The 17247-nt window shown below is 49.0% G+C and overlaps 2 protein-coding genes across 2 annotated transcripts; both read left to right on the plus strand.

Annotated features, from left to right (window-relative positions):
• The first annotated feature begins 7798 nt into the window (after positions 1-7798).
• OR14J1L67 (olfactory receptor 14J1-like 67) lies at positions 7799-8821 on the plus strand. Its single transcript, XM_015272543.3, has one exon. It carries the CDS (start codon positions 7886-7888, stop codon positions 8819-8821), a length of 936 nt encoding a protein of 311 aa, XP_015128029.2. The 5' UTR covers positions 7799-7885.
• Positions 8822-15496: 6675 nt separating this feature from the next.
• On the plus strand, positions 15497-16969 carry LOC121108029 (olfactory receptor 14J1-like). The gene is made up of 2 exons (XM_040654686.1): positions 15497-15553; positions 15876-16969. Exons 1-2 carry the CDS (start codon positions 15497-15499, stop codon positions 16896-16898), a joined length of 1080 nt encoding a protein of 359 aa, XP_040510620.1. The 3' UTR covers positions 16899-16969.
• The last annotated feature ends 278 nt before the right edge of the window (positions 16970-17247 follow it).

Below are 17247 nucleotides of genomic sequence, written 5' to 3' on the forward strand. Positions count from 1 at the left end.
AACGCTATGCACTTCAGTTTCTCATAGGGAAAGCTGCCTGTTTGCAAGGTAGTTCCATGTTCATGTCTGTAGGAAATAAATAAATAAATAAATAAATAAAATAAAAAAAAAAATATCTCAGCTGGTGCTGCCCTTTGGGAGAGGAGAGGCTGATAGCACACGAGGAGATTTCTCATATAACAGCAGACTGAGAAAGGTACAATTCAGGATTCTCAGAGATGTGTTCATAATTCACATCTCCCTTCAGATTTCTGCCTCCAAGTCTTTCCCCTTCCTTAAGAACAGAAAATAGAAAATCCCTTCCTTGTCTCTCCTCTTGCAACGAGCTCTTGGAAACACTCTGGGGTGCAGTGCAGCTGTGATCCCCCTGCCCCAGGCAGCAGCTGTGGCATGCAGAAGGCCCCTGCCCTGCCTTCCTGGGGGGCTCCTTCCCCCCACACGTCTGCCCGCAGCGCCCTGGGCAGCTCCCCGGGCAGGCTGAGTGCTGAGCCTGGCAGGCGGCAGAGTCCCTGCCCCGGCACACAGCCCCTGGGGCACAGCAGGGACCCTGCTCTGCACCACAGCCCTGGGCACCTGGCTGCACCCAAACTGCACAGCCTGCAGCCATCCTGGATCTTGCAGCACTCAGGGCTGTGCTCTGATGCTGCAGCATGGAAGCCCTCATCTGGAGCAAGTCTTTTTCCACAATAAAGAAACACCGAGTGTCTGAAGCCTGATATGCTATGGGATGTCCCAGATTTAGTGACCTATCTAGGAAAATCTGATTCATTGCCTGCAGCGAGCAACTTACCGAGTCAAGGCCAATGAGCAGTGAGCCTCCAGTGAGCTCACAGCTTGGTCACTCTCCACAAAGCCTGTAAGCTCTCATCCTTCTCTCCACCCCATCACCTTCAGATCATGCCCCCAGCCCTGCTGTGTGGTGCACAGGAGCTGCTCCTGGGCCCAGTTGTCTCTCTGCAGTGCTGCCCACTTATATCATCTCCCTGTGTCCCAGGAGCCCAGCCCAGATCAGCAGCAGAGGAGGTGATTTCATTCTCCCCAAAGCTCTCCCTGGAGATATCCATGGCCCTCCTGAGCTGACAGCTCCTGCAAGGCAGCAGGATCATCACTGCAGAACATCCTTCCAAGTCAGCTCCATTAACAAGCAAGTCCCCTGGATTCCAAAAACATGGATGTTCCTACTAAATGAAATTTGACCATGAGAGAAACAAATGCCAAATGTGGAAACTTCTGCTCATGATGCATTGGAAGAAAGACAGACAGACAGACAGACAGACAAGGATTGGGAGGGGTTGAGTACCCCTGTTCTGGGCAGTGGTAGAGCTGAGGCAGTGCAGGCATAAGATTACAGAATCATACAGTGGTTTCGGTTGGAGGGGACATTAAAGAGCACCTAGTTCCATGCCCTCAGCCACGGGCAGGAATGCCAACCTCCGGATCAGGCTGCCCAGGATACCATCCATCCTGACCTTGAATGCCTCCAAGGATGGGGCACACAGAATATCTTTGGGCAACCTGTTCCACTTCCTTTGAGTAGACAATTTGTTCCTAACATGAAACCAAAATCTCCTCCCTCTAATTTCAAGCCATTTCCCTTTGTCCTACTACTATCCGACCATCTCATCCCAACCGTAGGGTTCAGCATCTCATCAGCTGATGGAAACCCTGGGGCTGAAATGGGATCAGTTCCCCTGAGGTCCATGGGAGCCGAGAGATCTCTTAGTTGAGTTCCAGTGTGTACAGTGAGGTGTCTGTTTGTGAGCCCCTCATCTGAATGCTTGGTCTTCATTCAGCAGGGACTCCATTGCTCACACAGACACACTCAGAGATGCCCAAGGTGCCTGGGCTGATCCTAGTTGTGTGCTAGTGCTTGTGAAGTGTGGTGGAAAATCTCTGAGATAGACACCTCCTTCCTGAGCATCAGCTGAGGGCCAGAAGGGAGGTATTCTTGGCCATCCTAAATGCCACCACAGCCCTGTGCTTAGGGCACCCAGTGTGCCTTTTGTATCTGTCCCCATGGAGCATGTCGTGTTATTCTGCTGACCAAATGGATGAGCTCACAACAGAAGAGCAAGACCTTCCTCTCTGCTCGGTCTGTGTCACACCCTGCCATTCAAGGCGTTACAAAGCTCTGAAACACTTACATTCTTTCACTGAGGACAACTCAGTATGTTCGAGGCTCACATTTGAATGGCATCAGAGTAAGTCTAGGGTCACGCCAGTTCCCAGTTGACAGGAGGCTGGCAAATGTTGCCTCATTGTAAGAAAAGGAAAGAAAGATGACATGGGCAATTATGGACCTGTCAGTCTCATTCCAGTGCCTGGTAATATCATGGAGAAAATGATGCGGGGAGTTACTGAAAAAGCCCTGAAGGACAATACTGTCATTGGTCACAGCCAACACGAGCTCATGAGTGGATGTCCTGTTTAACTTAATGTCCTTTAATGACAAGGTCACCCATGTAGTTGACCAAAGGAAGCCAGTTGATGTTATCCTTGAGGACTTCAGTAGAGCTTTTGATACTGTTCCTGACAGTATCCGTCTGGAAAAAAAAGTATGCATACGGCATAGACAGAAACATAATGAGTGGATGGGTGGGGCCAAAAGGCTTACAGTAAATGGGGTTCCATCAGGCTGTCGGACGGTCACTAGCAGGGTTCCCCAGGGCTCAATTTTAAAGCCACTTCTCTTTAACATTTTTGCGAATGACTAGCATGTTGTGCTAGAAAATGTTTTGAGCAAGTTTGCTGATGATACCAAATGAGGAGGAGTTGTCGCCTCCACTGCGGCAACAGAGAGATGTGGAGAACTTAGAGAACTGGGCAAGCACCAGCTGCATGAAGCATAACAAGAACAAGTGCCTGATTCTGCACCTGGGAAGGGGCAACCCTGGACATACACACTGACTGCCGGATGGGATGCTGGAGAGCAGTCCCACTGAAAGGGACTGGGGGTCCTGGTCAACGGCAAATTGGGCGTGAGTCAGCAGTGTGCCCAGGCAGCCAGGAAGGACAACCGTCTCCTGGGGTCCATTGAGCACAGCACTGCCAGCTGGGTGAGGGAAGGGATTGTCCCTCTCTGCTCTGCACTGCTACAGCCTCACCTGGAGCACTGGGTGCACTTCTGGGCACCGCAGAACATAAAAGACATAGCGCTATTGGAGACTGTCCAAAGGAGGGCACTAGAACTGAGAGATCTGAAGTTCAAAGTTTCATTGGGATTCACTACTTGTTCAGACTGGGCCCTTCTCACATCCCACATCCTGGGATGAGACACACTGCTTGCATGGGACTTGGGCCTCACAGCACCTCTGTACACCATGCAGAGCCTGGGAGCTGCTGTCCCCTTGACTTTCATTTGGCATACTACAATCTTCCATCCCACTGCCCCAGGAAGGGCCCTGAGCCAGCAGGAGGGACAGGATCTCCTTGCCAAGGGTCAGCCCTGATCAGGGCTTGGCCTTTCTGCTTCATAAGACAAAGGAGGCTTTTCTCAGCATCACAGCCACCATTGCAGTGCCTTTGCCTGACTGTAACCATGGCTTCCAGTTATCTGCTCTAACAAGTCCCTGGGGAAGCTTGCTTGTTAGTGGCCCTCAGTGGGGCTCATTAATACTCCAAGAAACTTCTCTGTTCCTTCTGACTTGGTCTTCTTGAGCACTTCATGCTATCTTCTCTCTGCACTGGTGGTTGATGGACTCAGCAGCAAAAGCCCCTTGGGGCCCATTACAACCTAAAGAGCCCTCCTGTGCCTTGTGCCTTCCTGTCATCTTCTTCAGGTGTTCAGAACTTGTACAGCTAACTGGAGAGGTATCTGGAGAAAGCTTAAGGAGGAAGAGATTGATGGGAATTTTTAAGTCTGTTTGTTTGTTTATTTATTTATTTATTTATGGTTGCGTTTAAACAATAAGTTAAAACACAACTTGGCAGTTGATTCTGACTCCAGATGTCCCCTAATGAGCTTTGCTCTGACACTGTGTGGACAAACGTCCTCCTCAACTTCCCCACTCCATTTATACTCCCATTGGCCCCATGGGACTGGCATCACTTCTCCTCTTTCTCCTCACATCACCCTTCTCCTCTGGAGTCACCCGCTCACTGTTAAACCTCCTTTGCACCAACTCCCACTGGCTTTCCTCAGAGAACCAGCTCCATGTGGGCAATGAAAGATTTCTCTTTTTTTGCCCACAAACAGAAAGCGATGTCATTCAATTGTATGAACAGAAAAACACCGTGATCAACTGCATGCCTTGTCCAATCTGCACCTAATGGTGTTTGTCTTTTGCAGGGAATATTTGCACTAGAAATGAGTTAGACAGAGATAGGAAGGGATAGATATAATCACAGTGAAGGAGTTGACAAGAGAGTCCATCAGACTTCGGAGAGATGGAGCAGGTTCCAATAATCTCCTTGAAGGTCACAAATCAGCCAGATAATTGGGAGGTATTTGATTGAGCAATGTGCAAGGGATGGGGTGATGTGGAGAGCAGTGGGAAGAGTGTGTGTCCAGGTGGCATGCTGACAACATGCCCTTCAGCATGGTCATTAATTTAGGAGAGCTGGAGATCCCTGGAGGATGAGGGACATGAAATACGCAGCAGGGTAGATCAGCGGAGGACGCTGGGCATTAGTCACAGGGCATTGGCACTGGCACCGCTGTCTGTGTCCCTGTACCTGAAGGCATCTGTGTCCTGCAAACAAAGTGGTGGAAAATGTTGGCCTTTATGGAAAAAATAATAATAATAATAATAATTAAAAAATGATTCCAGGAAGCCCAGTGCAACTAATAAACCGTGAGGTCAGGAAGGAAAGGAGTATCAGAGACTTCTCCATATCCTGTCTCACCAGGTTCCCTGCCCCATTCTACTGTGGGCCCACATTCTCCCTAGCCTTCCTTTTGTCACCTACATATTTCTCCAAGCAGTTCTTGTCTTTCATATGCCTGGGCAGAGGAACTCTGATTCTTTAACTCATCTCAGCAGGTGCGCTGGACAAAGTATCTGCATTGCTGCCAGGTGACCTCTTCTTGCTTCCTTTCCCTGACTGTTTACTTTCTGTGTTTGGGTTTGTTCAGGGCAATCCATTACCATTCCTGCAGGACTTCTGACATTTTTACTTGGCTTCCACTACTTGGAATAGATTTATTCAGCTTGAAAGCAGTATCCTTAGATCATTAGCACATTTTTTTGACCCTATTCGGCTGAGAGTCTTACCGTGCTGGACCGTACCTGACAGACACTTGAAGAAGCCAAGGTGTGCTTCACTAAAGCCCAAAGGTGTGAGCTTGTCTTTTGCCCCCCTTCATGCTCCTCAGCTCCACAATCCCATGGCCACTGCAGCCCAGGGTCCCTTTGATCTTCACATTTCCCACCAACCCTTCCTTCCTGGTGAGTATGAGATCCAGCAGAGCAACTGTCCTCTTTGGTTCCTCTATGGCTTGGTCAGGAAGCTGCCATCTGTGCTCTCCAGGGATGTCCTGGATGCCGTATGCCCTGCTGTGCTGTCCCTGCAGCAGACACTAGAGTGAAAAGGGTCCCCAATGGAGACAACAACGTGACAACATGAGGCTCCCATCTGTCTGTAGAGGGCACCTTCCACTTGCTCTTCCTGATCAGGAAGCCAGGAACAGACACTGTTGGGCTCCTCTGTTGGCCATTTGCACTCACTCTGACCTGGCTGCTCTGCCATCCCCAGGCAGAGCTCAGTGCACTCTCACAGAGGGCGGTCATCCTTCCTTGTCTCCTCGCCCATCCATCATAAAGACTCTTTATCACCCTTGTCCTGCAGCCCAGTTGTGTAAGCAATTTAACTGTGTAGCTGTGGTCCAAAAAAGAGCTCAAGCCTGCAACTGTACAAAGAGTTCTAGCACAGCATGTGTTGGTGTTCCTGTTAGCATCCTTCTCTGTGTGTCATATCTGTTATGGGTCATGAGAACAGGTTTCCAGATTTGGCATTTGCTTCTCTCATGGTCAAACTTCTTTCAGTGGGAACAACTGTGCTTCTGGAATCCACTGGGCATGTTGATTAATTGAGCTGACTTTGAAGTACGTTCTGCAGTGATGACCCTGCTGCCTTGCAGGAGCTGTCAGCTCATGAGGGCCATGGATATCTCCAGGGAGAGATGAAATCACCTCCTCTGCTGCTGAGCTGGGCCGGGCTCCTGGGACACTGAGAAATCATACAAGTGGGCAGCACTGCAGAAAGACAGCCATGCCTGGGATCATCTCCTCTGTACAGCACAAAAGGACAGTGGACATGATCTGCAAGAGATGGGGTGGAGAGAAGGTAGATAGAGCTTACATGATGTGTGGGATGTGAGCCGGCTGTGACTTCATGCAGGAGCACTACTCATAGACTTTGACAAGGTAAGTTGCTCGCGGCAGGCAGAGCAGCCCTTTTCCTGGAGGGTTCAGTAAGTTTCCGACATCCCATAGCACATCAGGCTTCAGATGCTCTGTGTTTCTTTATCAGGGAAAAAGCTCCAGCTGAGGGCTTTGGTGCTGCCACGTCAGAGCACAGCCCTGAGGGCTGCGTGTCCCAGGACGGCTGCAGGCTGTGCAGCCGGGGGTGCAGCCGGGTGCCCAGGGCTGTGGTGCAGAGCAGGGTCCCTGCTGTGCCCCAGGGGCTGTGTGCCGGGGCAGGGACTCTGCCGCCTGCCAGGCTCAGCACTCAGCCTGCCCGGGGAGCTGCCCAGGGCGCTGCGGGGAGACGTGTGGGGGGAAGGAGCCCCCCGGCAGGGCAGGGGCCTTCTGCTGCCACAGCTGCTGCCTGGGGCAGGGGGATCACAGCTACGCTGCTTCATGATGCACTTTCCATGATAAAAGACAGCGGAGGAATTTACTGCCATATTTTCTGTTTCCTGCTCCTACTGGAACATAAGGATGTAGACTGAGAAATAGAAAAGGATTTATTAAGTTTGAGTACATCTAGTGAGAATTCCTCAATTCAATCAGTCTCTCTACCTTCTGTAAACATTAATTCACTTTGCTGAACTGTATGTGGCTCCCTTATGTTCCCATTTATAGCTGCAAATGTGAACATGCACGTAGGTAGTGCTCTACAAACAGGATGGGTTCTGAACAGCATAGGAATGCATACATTCTGACCTGTTGTCTGTAACCACTGACATGTACAAGACATGGAACAGGGTAACATCTCCAGGAAGGAAAATCTGCAGACATCAGAGATATGATCAGGGAATGAGAGGAAAGTAAGAACAGCATTTTTTTCCACAGGAAGAATTCACTTGAAAAACCCATGCTACTCCCTTCAGTGCAGACACCTTCCTCTGAGCAAACTCCCACCCAAAATGCCTCTGCCCTCATGGCCATGGGGTTCAATGCACGAACCACCTCCTGTGCAGCCAGAGCTGCATGTTCAGAGTGTGTGGAAACAAGCCCAACCAGCTCCCCTTACCTTGCACTAAGCAGCAGTGAAACCCTTTGCCTCTCATCTCTCACTGCCATTCACGAAGTGTGCGGCAGAACTGCTCAGGATTTCTGACTTAAACACTCCCTGGCCGTGGTGCGTGGGACCAGTCTGTGCAGGAAAAAAACATCATTAAAACTCTTCTTTTCAACTTCCATGTTTCTGGCACTGGTAACGCAGATGGTGACAAGCACTTCTGCATTAGAAGTGATTTCATCTGACAAATTCTGGACAGAACATCACCACAGCACCACCACGTTCCCATGTACACACAGGGACAAGGCAGCTTCCTTGAGACAAAAAGCGCAGAGGTGTTCATGGCAAAACCAACTGCATGAAATGTAGCTCACATCACTGACAACAATGAACATTACCCACATGGAATGCCTTGTCACTAACTTTCCTACTTCTTGGACAGGTTCTTGTGCCCACAGGTCCTGGTGCCCAGAAGTACCAGATGCCCAACAGCAGCTCCATCAGCGAGTTCCTCCTCCTGGCGTTGGCAGACACGCGGCAGCTGCAGCTCCTGCACTTCTGGCTCTTGCTGGGCATCTACCTGGCTGCCCTCCTGGGCAACGGCCTCATCAGCACAGCCGTAGCCTGCGACCACCGCCTGCACACCCCCATGTACTTCTTCCTCCTCAACCTCGCCCTCCTCGACCTGGGCTGCATCTCCACCACTCTCCCCAAAGCCATGGCCAATGCCCTCTGGCACACCAGGCACATCTCCTATGCAGGATGTGCTGCACAGATCTTTTTCTTTCTCTTCTTCCTCGCAGCAGAATATTCAATTCTCACCATCATGTCCTATGACCGCTACGTTGCCATCTGCAAGCCCCTGCACTACGGGACCCTGCTGGGCGGCAGAGCTTGTGCCACCATGGCAGCAGCTGCCTGGGGCACGGGGATCCTTAGTTCCGTGCTGCACACTGCTAACACATTTTCACTGCCTCTGTGCCAAGGCAATGCTGTGGATCAGTTCTTCTGTGAAATCCCCCAGATCCTCAAGCTCTCCTGCTCAAAATCATATCTCAGGGAAGTTGGGCTTACTGTGATCAACGCCCTTTTGTTCTTTGGGTGTTTTGCTTTCATTCTTTTCTCCTATGTGCAGATCTTCAGGGCTGTGCTGCGGATACCCTCTGAGCAGGGACGGCACAAAGCCTTCTCCACGTGCCTCCCTCACCTGGCTGTGGTCTCCCTCTTTGTCAGCACTGCCACATTTGCCTACCTGAAGCCCCCATCACTTTCCTCCCCATCCCTGGACCTGATGGTGGCAGTGTTATACACGGTGGTGCCTCCAGTCATGAACCCCATCATCTACAGCATGAGGAACCAGGAGATCAAGCAAGCTCTCAGGACACTATTTGGAGATAAATTGCTTTGGCACCAGTAAAATGCAAAAGCTCGGACTGCCTTTATTTCATCTTTTTTGCCCTCACTCCTACTTTGTTGTTCCTATGGTAGTTTTAATTCCAATAAAGCTATACTGTTCATCACATTTCTTCTTTTTTTTCTACCTTTGTCTTCTGTCCTGCAATCCTAATGGACATAAGTAACCCGGCTCTTTGAATCAATAAAGAAATCATCAGAATATCATTGATCTCAGCTCCCACCTCCTCTGGGTCCCAGAGAGCAGCCCTGCACACAGGAGGGGTACAGGAACCAAGAGCCCAACTGCCACACGGAGCTGCAGCCCTGCTGTCTGTGGGGCTGCCCCTCACCGCCTGGTGGCCGCTCCCTCTCTGCTGCCTTTCAGTTGTGCTGCTGCTGCTTCCCTGGAGCCACGGCCATGGGCAGCAGCAGGACGGGGTCTTTTCAGTGCTGCTCTCTTTGCAGCACCACGCTGTTCTCCTTTCTCCTTGCAGTTGTGTCAGCCCTCAGGTCCTGCGTTACGTAGCAGACCATGGAGAAACACTTTTCCTGAGGTGTGCCTGGAATTGTCTCAAAGGCTTGGAACAGCATTGCCATGTCAACAGAATGAAGGCTGGAGACTTGGGGGAGGAGAATCTTGTGAAAAATGAGATGGCCTTGCTCTGTCCACAACATTCTGATTGTGCTATAAGAGGTTCTGACTGCAAACTTGTTTTTGATGAACCTATTTATTGCCAACTCACTCTCAGCCCGGGATGGCACACCTGTACATCTATGTGAGAAACACGCTCAAGGTCAACAGTTTCTAATCAAGCCAAGATCTCTGTGAAGAGCAGTTTATTCGTTAGTGTAGTAATGGGCGCACACTCCCTACTGACAAGGGAGAAATTACACAACTAGTCAGAGAAATCCATCCCGTTATATAGCCTGGGTCCGACACAGGTAAAGCCTCTCCTGGCACTCATTGGTTGAGCGTCTCAGGCTCACAACCTCCCTATGCTGTTGCTACCTGACATCTCCATACAGTGTCTGTTACCAACCCTTTGTTTTATGTGTTTTCTGTACTTTGTATGGCAATAGGAGGACATTATTATCAACAATCTTCCCACTAGTTCTGTCCTGTACCGGACTCTCTCCTGCCCTATATAATTACCTACTATTGCCTGCGCCAATTCTACTCAGGTCGGAACGCCCCAGTCTCAACCTTACTCTGTTCAGCAGCTTTCTTTGTGACTGGGTATTTCCACTGCAAAAACACCATCTACCTCTCACATGGTTTTACTCACCCTTTACTTCATGACACTTTACACCGGGTTTATTCACACCTTACTTCAGGATGTACTCACACTTTATTCCAGGTTTACTCAGACTTTGATTCAAGTTTATTTACAGTTTACTCCATGTTTACTCTTACTTTTCTCTTGGTTTTACTCACTCCAGGTGTATTCTCACCTTGCTTCATGTTTTACTTACACTTTACTCCAGAATTACTCACACTTTACTCCAGGTTTACTCACACTTCTGAGATTAGTCACACTTTTCTCTGTCTTCTTCTCAGTCTTTTCTCTGGGTTACTCAAACTCACACTTTGGGTTCATTCATGCATTACTCAAGCTTTCTTCTTAGCTTTTTCCAGGTATTACACACACTGCTCAACTGATGTACTCACACTCTGTTCCAGGTGTGGACTCACAAATTCTTTCAGGTTTTACTCACACTTTACTCTGGGTTTACTCACACACTGTGCAGGTTGCAGTCACACTCTAGTCCAGCTGTACTCATACCTTACTCCGGGTTTTACTCACTCTTCACTGATGGTTTACTCACACATTATAGAAGGTTTACTCACACTTTACTTTATGTTTACTCACACTTTACTCTGTGTTTTCTCACACCTTACTTCTTGTTTACTTATACTTTGTGGAGTGTTTACTCACACTTTACTGTAGGTCTACTCACTTTTTACTTAGTGTTTTACTCTCCCTCTACTCCAGCTTTAATCACACTTTACTCCAGGTTTATCCAAACTTTATTTTGGATTTTACTCAAGCATTATTTTTGGTTTCCTCACTCTTTACTCTGGGTTTACTCTAACTTTTCTCTGGGTGCACTCACATTTTACTCCGTGTTCCTACAGCTTACTCAGGTTTTTACTCTCCCTCTACTCCATGTTCACTCACACTTGACTCCATTTTTATTCACAATTTACTCTGTGTGTGCCCACACATTACTCAGCATTTTCTCCGGGTTTTACTCACACTTTACTCATGTTTTACTCACACATTACTCTAGGTTTACTCTTACGTTTCTCCTGGTTTTACTAGCACTCTATTCTGGGTTTTCACACACTTTTGGTTCAGTCACTACTCTACTTCGGGCGTACTCACACTTTACTGTGTATTTTGCACACACTTTACTCCATGTTTACTAACACTTTACTCCATCTTTACTAACACTTCAACTTTACTCACACTTTTCTTTTGGTTTTCTCAGAGGTTACTGTGGGTTTTGTCACAGATTACTCTGGGTTTACTCTTACTTTTCTCCTGGTTTTACTCACTCTCTACTTAGGTTTTACTCACATGTTGCATTGGTATTATTCACACTTTTCTCTGGCTTTTACTCACTGTTTACTCCAGGTTTATTCACTCTTTACTTCAAGCTTACTCACAGTTTTCTCTCGGTTTTTACTCGCACTTCACTCTGGGTTTTTCTCAGACTGTACCAATGTTTTACTCACATTTTACCCCAGGTCTACTCTCTCTTTACTCAGGGTTTACTCACACTTTACACCACACTTTTGTCCATGTATACACACCCTTCAGTCCAGGATTTATCACACTTAATTCCATGTCTTCCCATGCTAAACTGCAAGTCTCGCCACAGTTTAGTCCCGGTTTACACACACTTTACCACATTTACTCATACTCGACACCGGGTGTACTCATACCTTTCTCTGGGTTTTACTCACACTTTAGTCTGAGTTTACTCTCACCTTGCTTTGGGTTTAGGCACACCTTAGCAGGCTTTACTCATACTCTTCTAAGGGTGGACTCACACCTTACTCTGGGTTTTACTCACACTTTACTTTGGGTCTACATACATATAAAAATTACTTAAAATCGCCTCAAAGTTATGACTTAAAAAGAAAAAGAACTTAGGAGTATTTCTGCACTTGAGAAGTGTGTTAACACATTTTTGCTCATTTCTATCTTTGCCTTCAAACTTTGCTTCAGTTTTATTGACAAGAACATCTTTCAGTCTTCCCTGCCCAGAAACTTCTGTGACATCTCTCAGTCTTTGCACTGACGGAGTCACACTGTGGTTCTGATCTCTTCATGCACTCAGACCTTGTTTTCGATGGTCACATGCTGCACAGGACGCTTCATGCTCTGGAAACATCAGCTCTCTTCCCATCAGCAACAGGCCATGAGGACATAGGATCACAAGGTAACTCAGGCTGGAAGGGAACCTGCAGACGTCTGCCGTCCAACCCAGGACAAAGAGGGACAGACCAAGTTGTTCAGCATTTGCTCCTGATGCATTTTGAAAACCATGGGCAGAGACTGCAGAGCCTCACTGGGTGACCTGACATTAGATATTTGAAACACACTCCAAACATTCCTAAGATCATGATGTGGGGCATGGAACAGGTGTGGAACAGGAATCACAAAGAAATAGTGGGTGACACATCCCTGGGGATGTTGCACATGTCGAGGGCCCCAGGCATCCAGATCTACCGGCTGACAGCTCTGCCCACAGCAAGGGAGTTGGAACGAGATGGTCTTTAAGGTCACTTCCAACCCAGGCCCTTCAAGGGTTCTCTGATTCCTGTCACTCAGGATCCTGTTTCCTTAGGTATTCCCTGATCACCTCCTTTTCACCTGTCTTGCACCAACATTTCCCACCTGTCTCTGGCACCTAGGATTCCAAGAAGCCCAGTCCAACTAATCAACAGTGAGGTCAGGAAGGAAAGGAGTATCAGAGACTTTTCCACGTCCTGTCTCACCAGGTTCCCTGCCCCATTCTACACTGGGCCCACATTCTCCCCAGCCTTCCTTTAGTCACCTACATACTTCTACAAGACCTTCTTGTCTTTGATATGCCTGGGCACATTCAATTGCAGTTGAACTCTTATATTCCCAAACTCATCTCAGCAGGTACAATGGACAGTCTGTTCATTGCTGCCAGCTGACCTCTTCTTGCTTCCACTGCCTGTATGCTTCCCTTCTGTGTTTGGGTTTGACCAGGTCAGTACATTACCATTCCTGCAGGACTTCTGACATCTTTATTTGACTTCCTCTTCCTTGGAATGGACTGATTCTGCTTGGAAGATGTGCTTCTTGGATATTTACCACATATTTTGACCCTGTTCAGCTGAGAGCCTTACCCTGCTGGACTATACCCGACAGACACTTGAACAAGCTAAGGTCTGCTCTGCTGAAGCCCAAAGGTGTGAGTTTGTCTTTTGTCCTCCTTTCAGATTCCTCAGTTCCACAGTTCCATGGCCACTGCAGCCCAGGTTCCCTTTGACCTTCACATTTCCCACCAGCCCTTCCTTCCTGGTGAGTATGAGATCCAGCAGAGCATCTCTCCTTTTGGGTTCCTCTATGGCATGGTCAGGATGCTACCATTTGTGCCCTCCAGGGATGTCCTGGATGGTGTATGGCCTGCAGTGCCGTCCTTGCAGCAGACATTACAGTGAAAAGGGCCCCCAAAGGGGACAAAGGCCTGACAACATGAGGCTCCCATCTGTCTGTACAGCGCACCTTCTACTTGCTCTTCCTGATCAGGAAGCCAGAAACAGACACTGTTGGTCTCACTCCTCCCTATCCTGTTCTGTGCACACTTTTTGTTACAGCAAACACTCTCAGGTAGGACTAACCATGTGTCAGGAATTGGTCACTGTAAACTGGACATTTGGAGGTTAATGCAGCAGATTTCAAAGTACAGTCATGATGCTGTTGTCTTTCAGGAGCTGTTGGCTATGGAGACCCAGGGACGTCTCAGGGGAGATGAGTGGGGAGGAAAAAATGACATCCTCTGCTGCTGATCTGGGCTGGGCTCCTGGGACACAGGGAGCTCCTACAAGTGGGCAGTGCTGCAGAGAGACAGCTGTGCCCAGGAGCAGCTCTTCTGCACAGCACAACAGTGCTGGGGGTGCGTTCTGCAGATGGCATGAGGATAGAAGAGAAAAGTGTGAGCAAGCTGTGAGCTCACTGGAGGAAGATTGCTCACAGCTCTGGACAAGGTAAGTCTCTGGCTACAGGCAATGCAGCCGCATTTCCTGAGGGATCGCTGAATTTAAAACAACCCTGAGGAGATCAGGCTGAAGACACACCGTGTTTGCTTATTGTGGAGGAATACCTCCTTCAACTGAGTGTTTCCATGCTGCAGTGTCAGAGCACAGCCCTGAGGGCTGCGTGTCCCAGGACGGCTGCAGGCTGTGCAGCTGGGGGTGCAGCCGGGTGCCCAGGGCTGTGGTGCAGAGCAGGGTCCCTGCTGTGCCCCAGGGGCTGTGTGCCGGGGCAGGGACTCTGCCGCCTGCCAGGCTCAGCACTCAGCCTGCCCGGGGAGCTGCCCAGGGCGCTGCAGGGAGAAGTGCCCTGCACCACAGGTGACCTTCCACTATGAAGGTCAAAGGAGGGATTTTCTGCCATGGTATCTGCTTCCTGCTTCAAACAGAGGGTAAAGATGTAGAGGGTGATAGAGAAAAGGATTAATTGTTTTGGACTACATCGAGTGAGAATCTTCAAGTGCATTCAGTCTCTCACTGCAAGCAGATATTTACATTGTTGGACTCACTGGGATTCCCTTATGTTCCCTTTTATACCTGCAAACATGAACATGCACCTAGAGAATGCTCTGCAAGCAGGATGGGTTCTGAACAGCAAATAGGAATGCACACATTCTGGGCAGTTGTCTGTAAGCACAGACATGTACAAGACATGGAACAGGGAAACATCTCCAGCAAGGAAAATCTGCAGGCAACAGGGTTATGATCAGGGAATGAGAGGAAAGTAAGAACAGCAATTTTTTCCAGAGGGAGAATTCACCTGAAAAATCCACACTACTCCCTTCAGTGCAGACACCTTTCTCTGAGCAAGCTCCCACCCAGAAATGCCTCTGCCCTCATGGCCATGGAGTTCAGTGCATGAACCACCTCCTGTGCAGCCAGAGCTCCAGCAGAGCAGAGCAGCATCTCCCCAGGCACGTGTCCATCACCCTCTGCAGTGCACAGGGGCTGAGAGTGACTGCCTGGGGCTGTGTGCAGTGCAGTCTGTGAGGCTGGGAAGGAGTTGGCTTTCCCTTAATGAGACGCCACCACTGGGACACATCTCCTTGAAGTGTCCTTCAGAGCTGTGAGCTGACCTCCAGGATGTAAGTTTTTCTCACAGGCTCGAGATCAATGTGCAGGGACGAAGGGGAGAGACGTTATATGCAAGGAAATGCTCTGGGGTTGGTGGTTTTTTGCCAGATGACCCCTGAGAAAGGGTGGGAATTCCGTGATGGGCAGGGGTTTCCACTGCTCTCAGCAGGGACTGGCTTCTTTTCAGGGTAACATGGGAAGACATTCTCCCTTTGTCTCCAAGAGTTGCAAGTTCAGAGTGTGTGGAAACAAGCCCAACCCGCTCCCCTTACCTTGCGCTAAGCAGCAGTGAATCCCTTTGCCTCTCAGCTCTCTCTGCCATTCACGATGTGTGCGGCAGAACTGCTCAGGATTTCCGACTTCATTGAACACTCCTTGGCTGTGGTGAGTGGGAACAGACTTTGCAGGAAAAAAAAACATCATTAACTTTTATTTTCAACCCATGTATTTCTGGCACTGGTAATGCAGATGGTGAAAAGCACTTCTGCATTAGAAGGGGTTTCATCTGACAGATTCTAGAAAGAAAATCACCACAGCACCACCACGTTCCCATGTACACACAGGGACAAGGCAGCTTCCTTGAGAGAAAAAGGACAGAGGTGCTCATGGCCAAATCAACCGCATGAAATGTAGCTCACATCACTGACCACAATGAACATTTCCCACATGGAATGTCTTGTCATTAACTTTCCTACTCCTTGGACAGGTTCTTGAGCACACAGGTCCTGGAGCCCGGAAGTACCAGATGCCCAACAGCAGCTCCATCAGCGAGTTCCTCCTCCTGGCGTTGGCAGACACGCGGCAGCTGCAGCTCCTGCACTTCTGGCTCTTGCTGGGCATCTACCTGGCTGCCCTCCTGGGCAACGGCCTCATCAGCACAGCCGTAGCCTGCGACCACCGCCTGCACACCCCCATGTACTTCTTCCTCCTCAACCTCGCCCTCCTCGACCTGGGCTGCATCTCCACCACTCTCCCCAAAGCCATGGCCAATGCGCTCTGGCACACCAGGGACATCTCCTACGCAGGATGTGCTGCACAGGTCTTTTTCTTCCTGTTTTTGTTTTCAGCAGAATATTATCTTCTCACGGTCATGGCTTATGACCGCTACGTTGCCATCTGCAAGCCCCTGCACTACGGGACCCTGCTGGGCAGCAGAGCTTGTGCCACCATGGCAGCAGCGGCCTGGGGCACTGGGCTCCTTAATTCCCTGCTGCACACTGCCAATAAATTTTCCCTGCCTCTCTGCCAAGGCAATGCTGTGGATCAGTTCTTCTGTGAAATCCCCCACATCCTCAAGCTCTCCTGCTCAGATGCCGACCTCTGGGAAGCTGGGTTACTCCTTTTTAGTTTCTGTGTTGTCTTTGGTTGTTTTGTCTTCATTGTTGTGTCCTATGTGCAGATCTTCAGGGCCGTGCTGAGGATGCCCTCTGAGCAGAGACGGCACAAAGCCTTCTCCATGTGCCTCCCTCACTTGGCTGTTGTCTCCCTGTTTGTCAGCACTGCCATATTTGCCTACCTGAAGCCTCCCTCCATATCCTCCCCATCCCTGGACCTGGTGGTGTCATTTCTATACACAGTGGTGCCTCCAGCTTTGAACCCCCTCATCTACAGCATGAGGAACCAGGAGCTCAAGGGTTCCCTCAGGAAGATACTCCAACATGCCCTGTTTCACTATCAGAAAGATGTTCATCATGCTCTCAAGACTACAGAAAATTTAGGAAAAGCCTGATAGATTTTATGTGGTGTTTCTGTTTCTTCTTCATATCAGTTTGTCATACGTATAATAAATTTAATTCCAATGAAATTATATTCATCATCTGTCTTTATGTTTGCTTATTTTTACTTCTATGTGATGAACCTATTCTACTTAAAGAACTAGGTTATATGAAGAGATAATAATATCTACAGAGGATCATTTTTTTTGTCTCCCATCTGGTCTGGATCCTCTGAAGAGGCTCAGGACCTAAGAAACAAATGTCACACGGAGCAGCAGTGTCCCTGAGGGATGTCTGTCAGTGCCTGGTAGGGACTCTGCTGCCTTTGAGTTGTGCTGCTGCTTCTGGAGCCCTGGAGCCACA

This window comes from Gallus gallus, chromosome 33 (genome assembly GCF_016699485.2).
Source record: "Gallus gallus isolate bGalGal1 chromosome 33, bGalGal1.mat.broiler.GRCg7b, whole genome shotgun sequence".
Classification (NCBI taxonomy): Eukaryota; Metazoa; Chordata; class Aves; order Galliformes; family Phasianidae; genus Gallus; species Gallus gallus.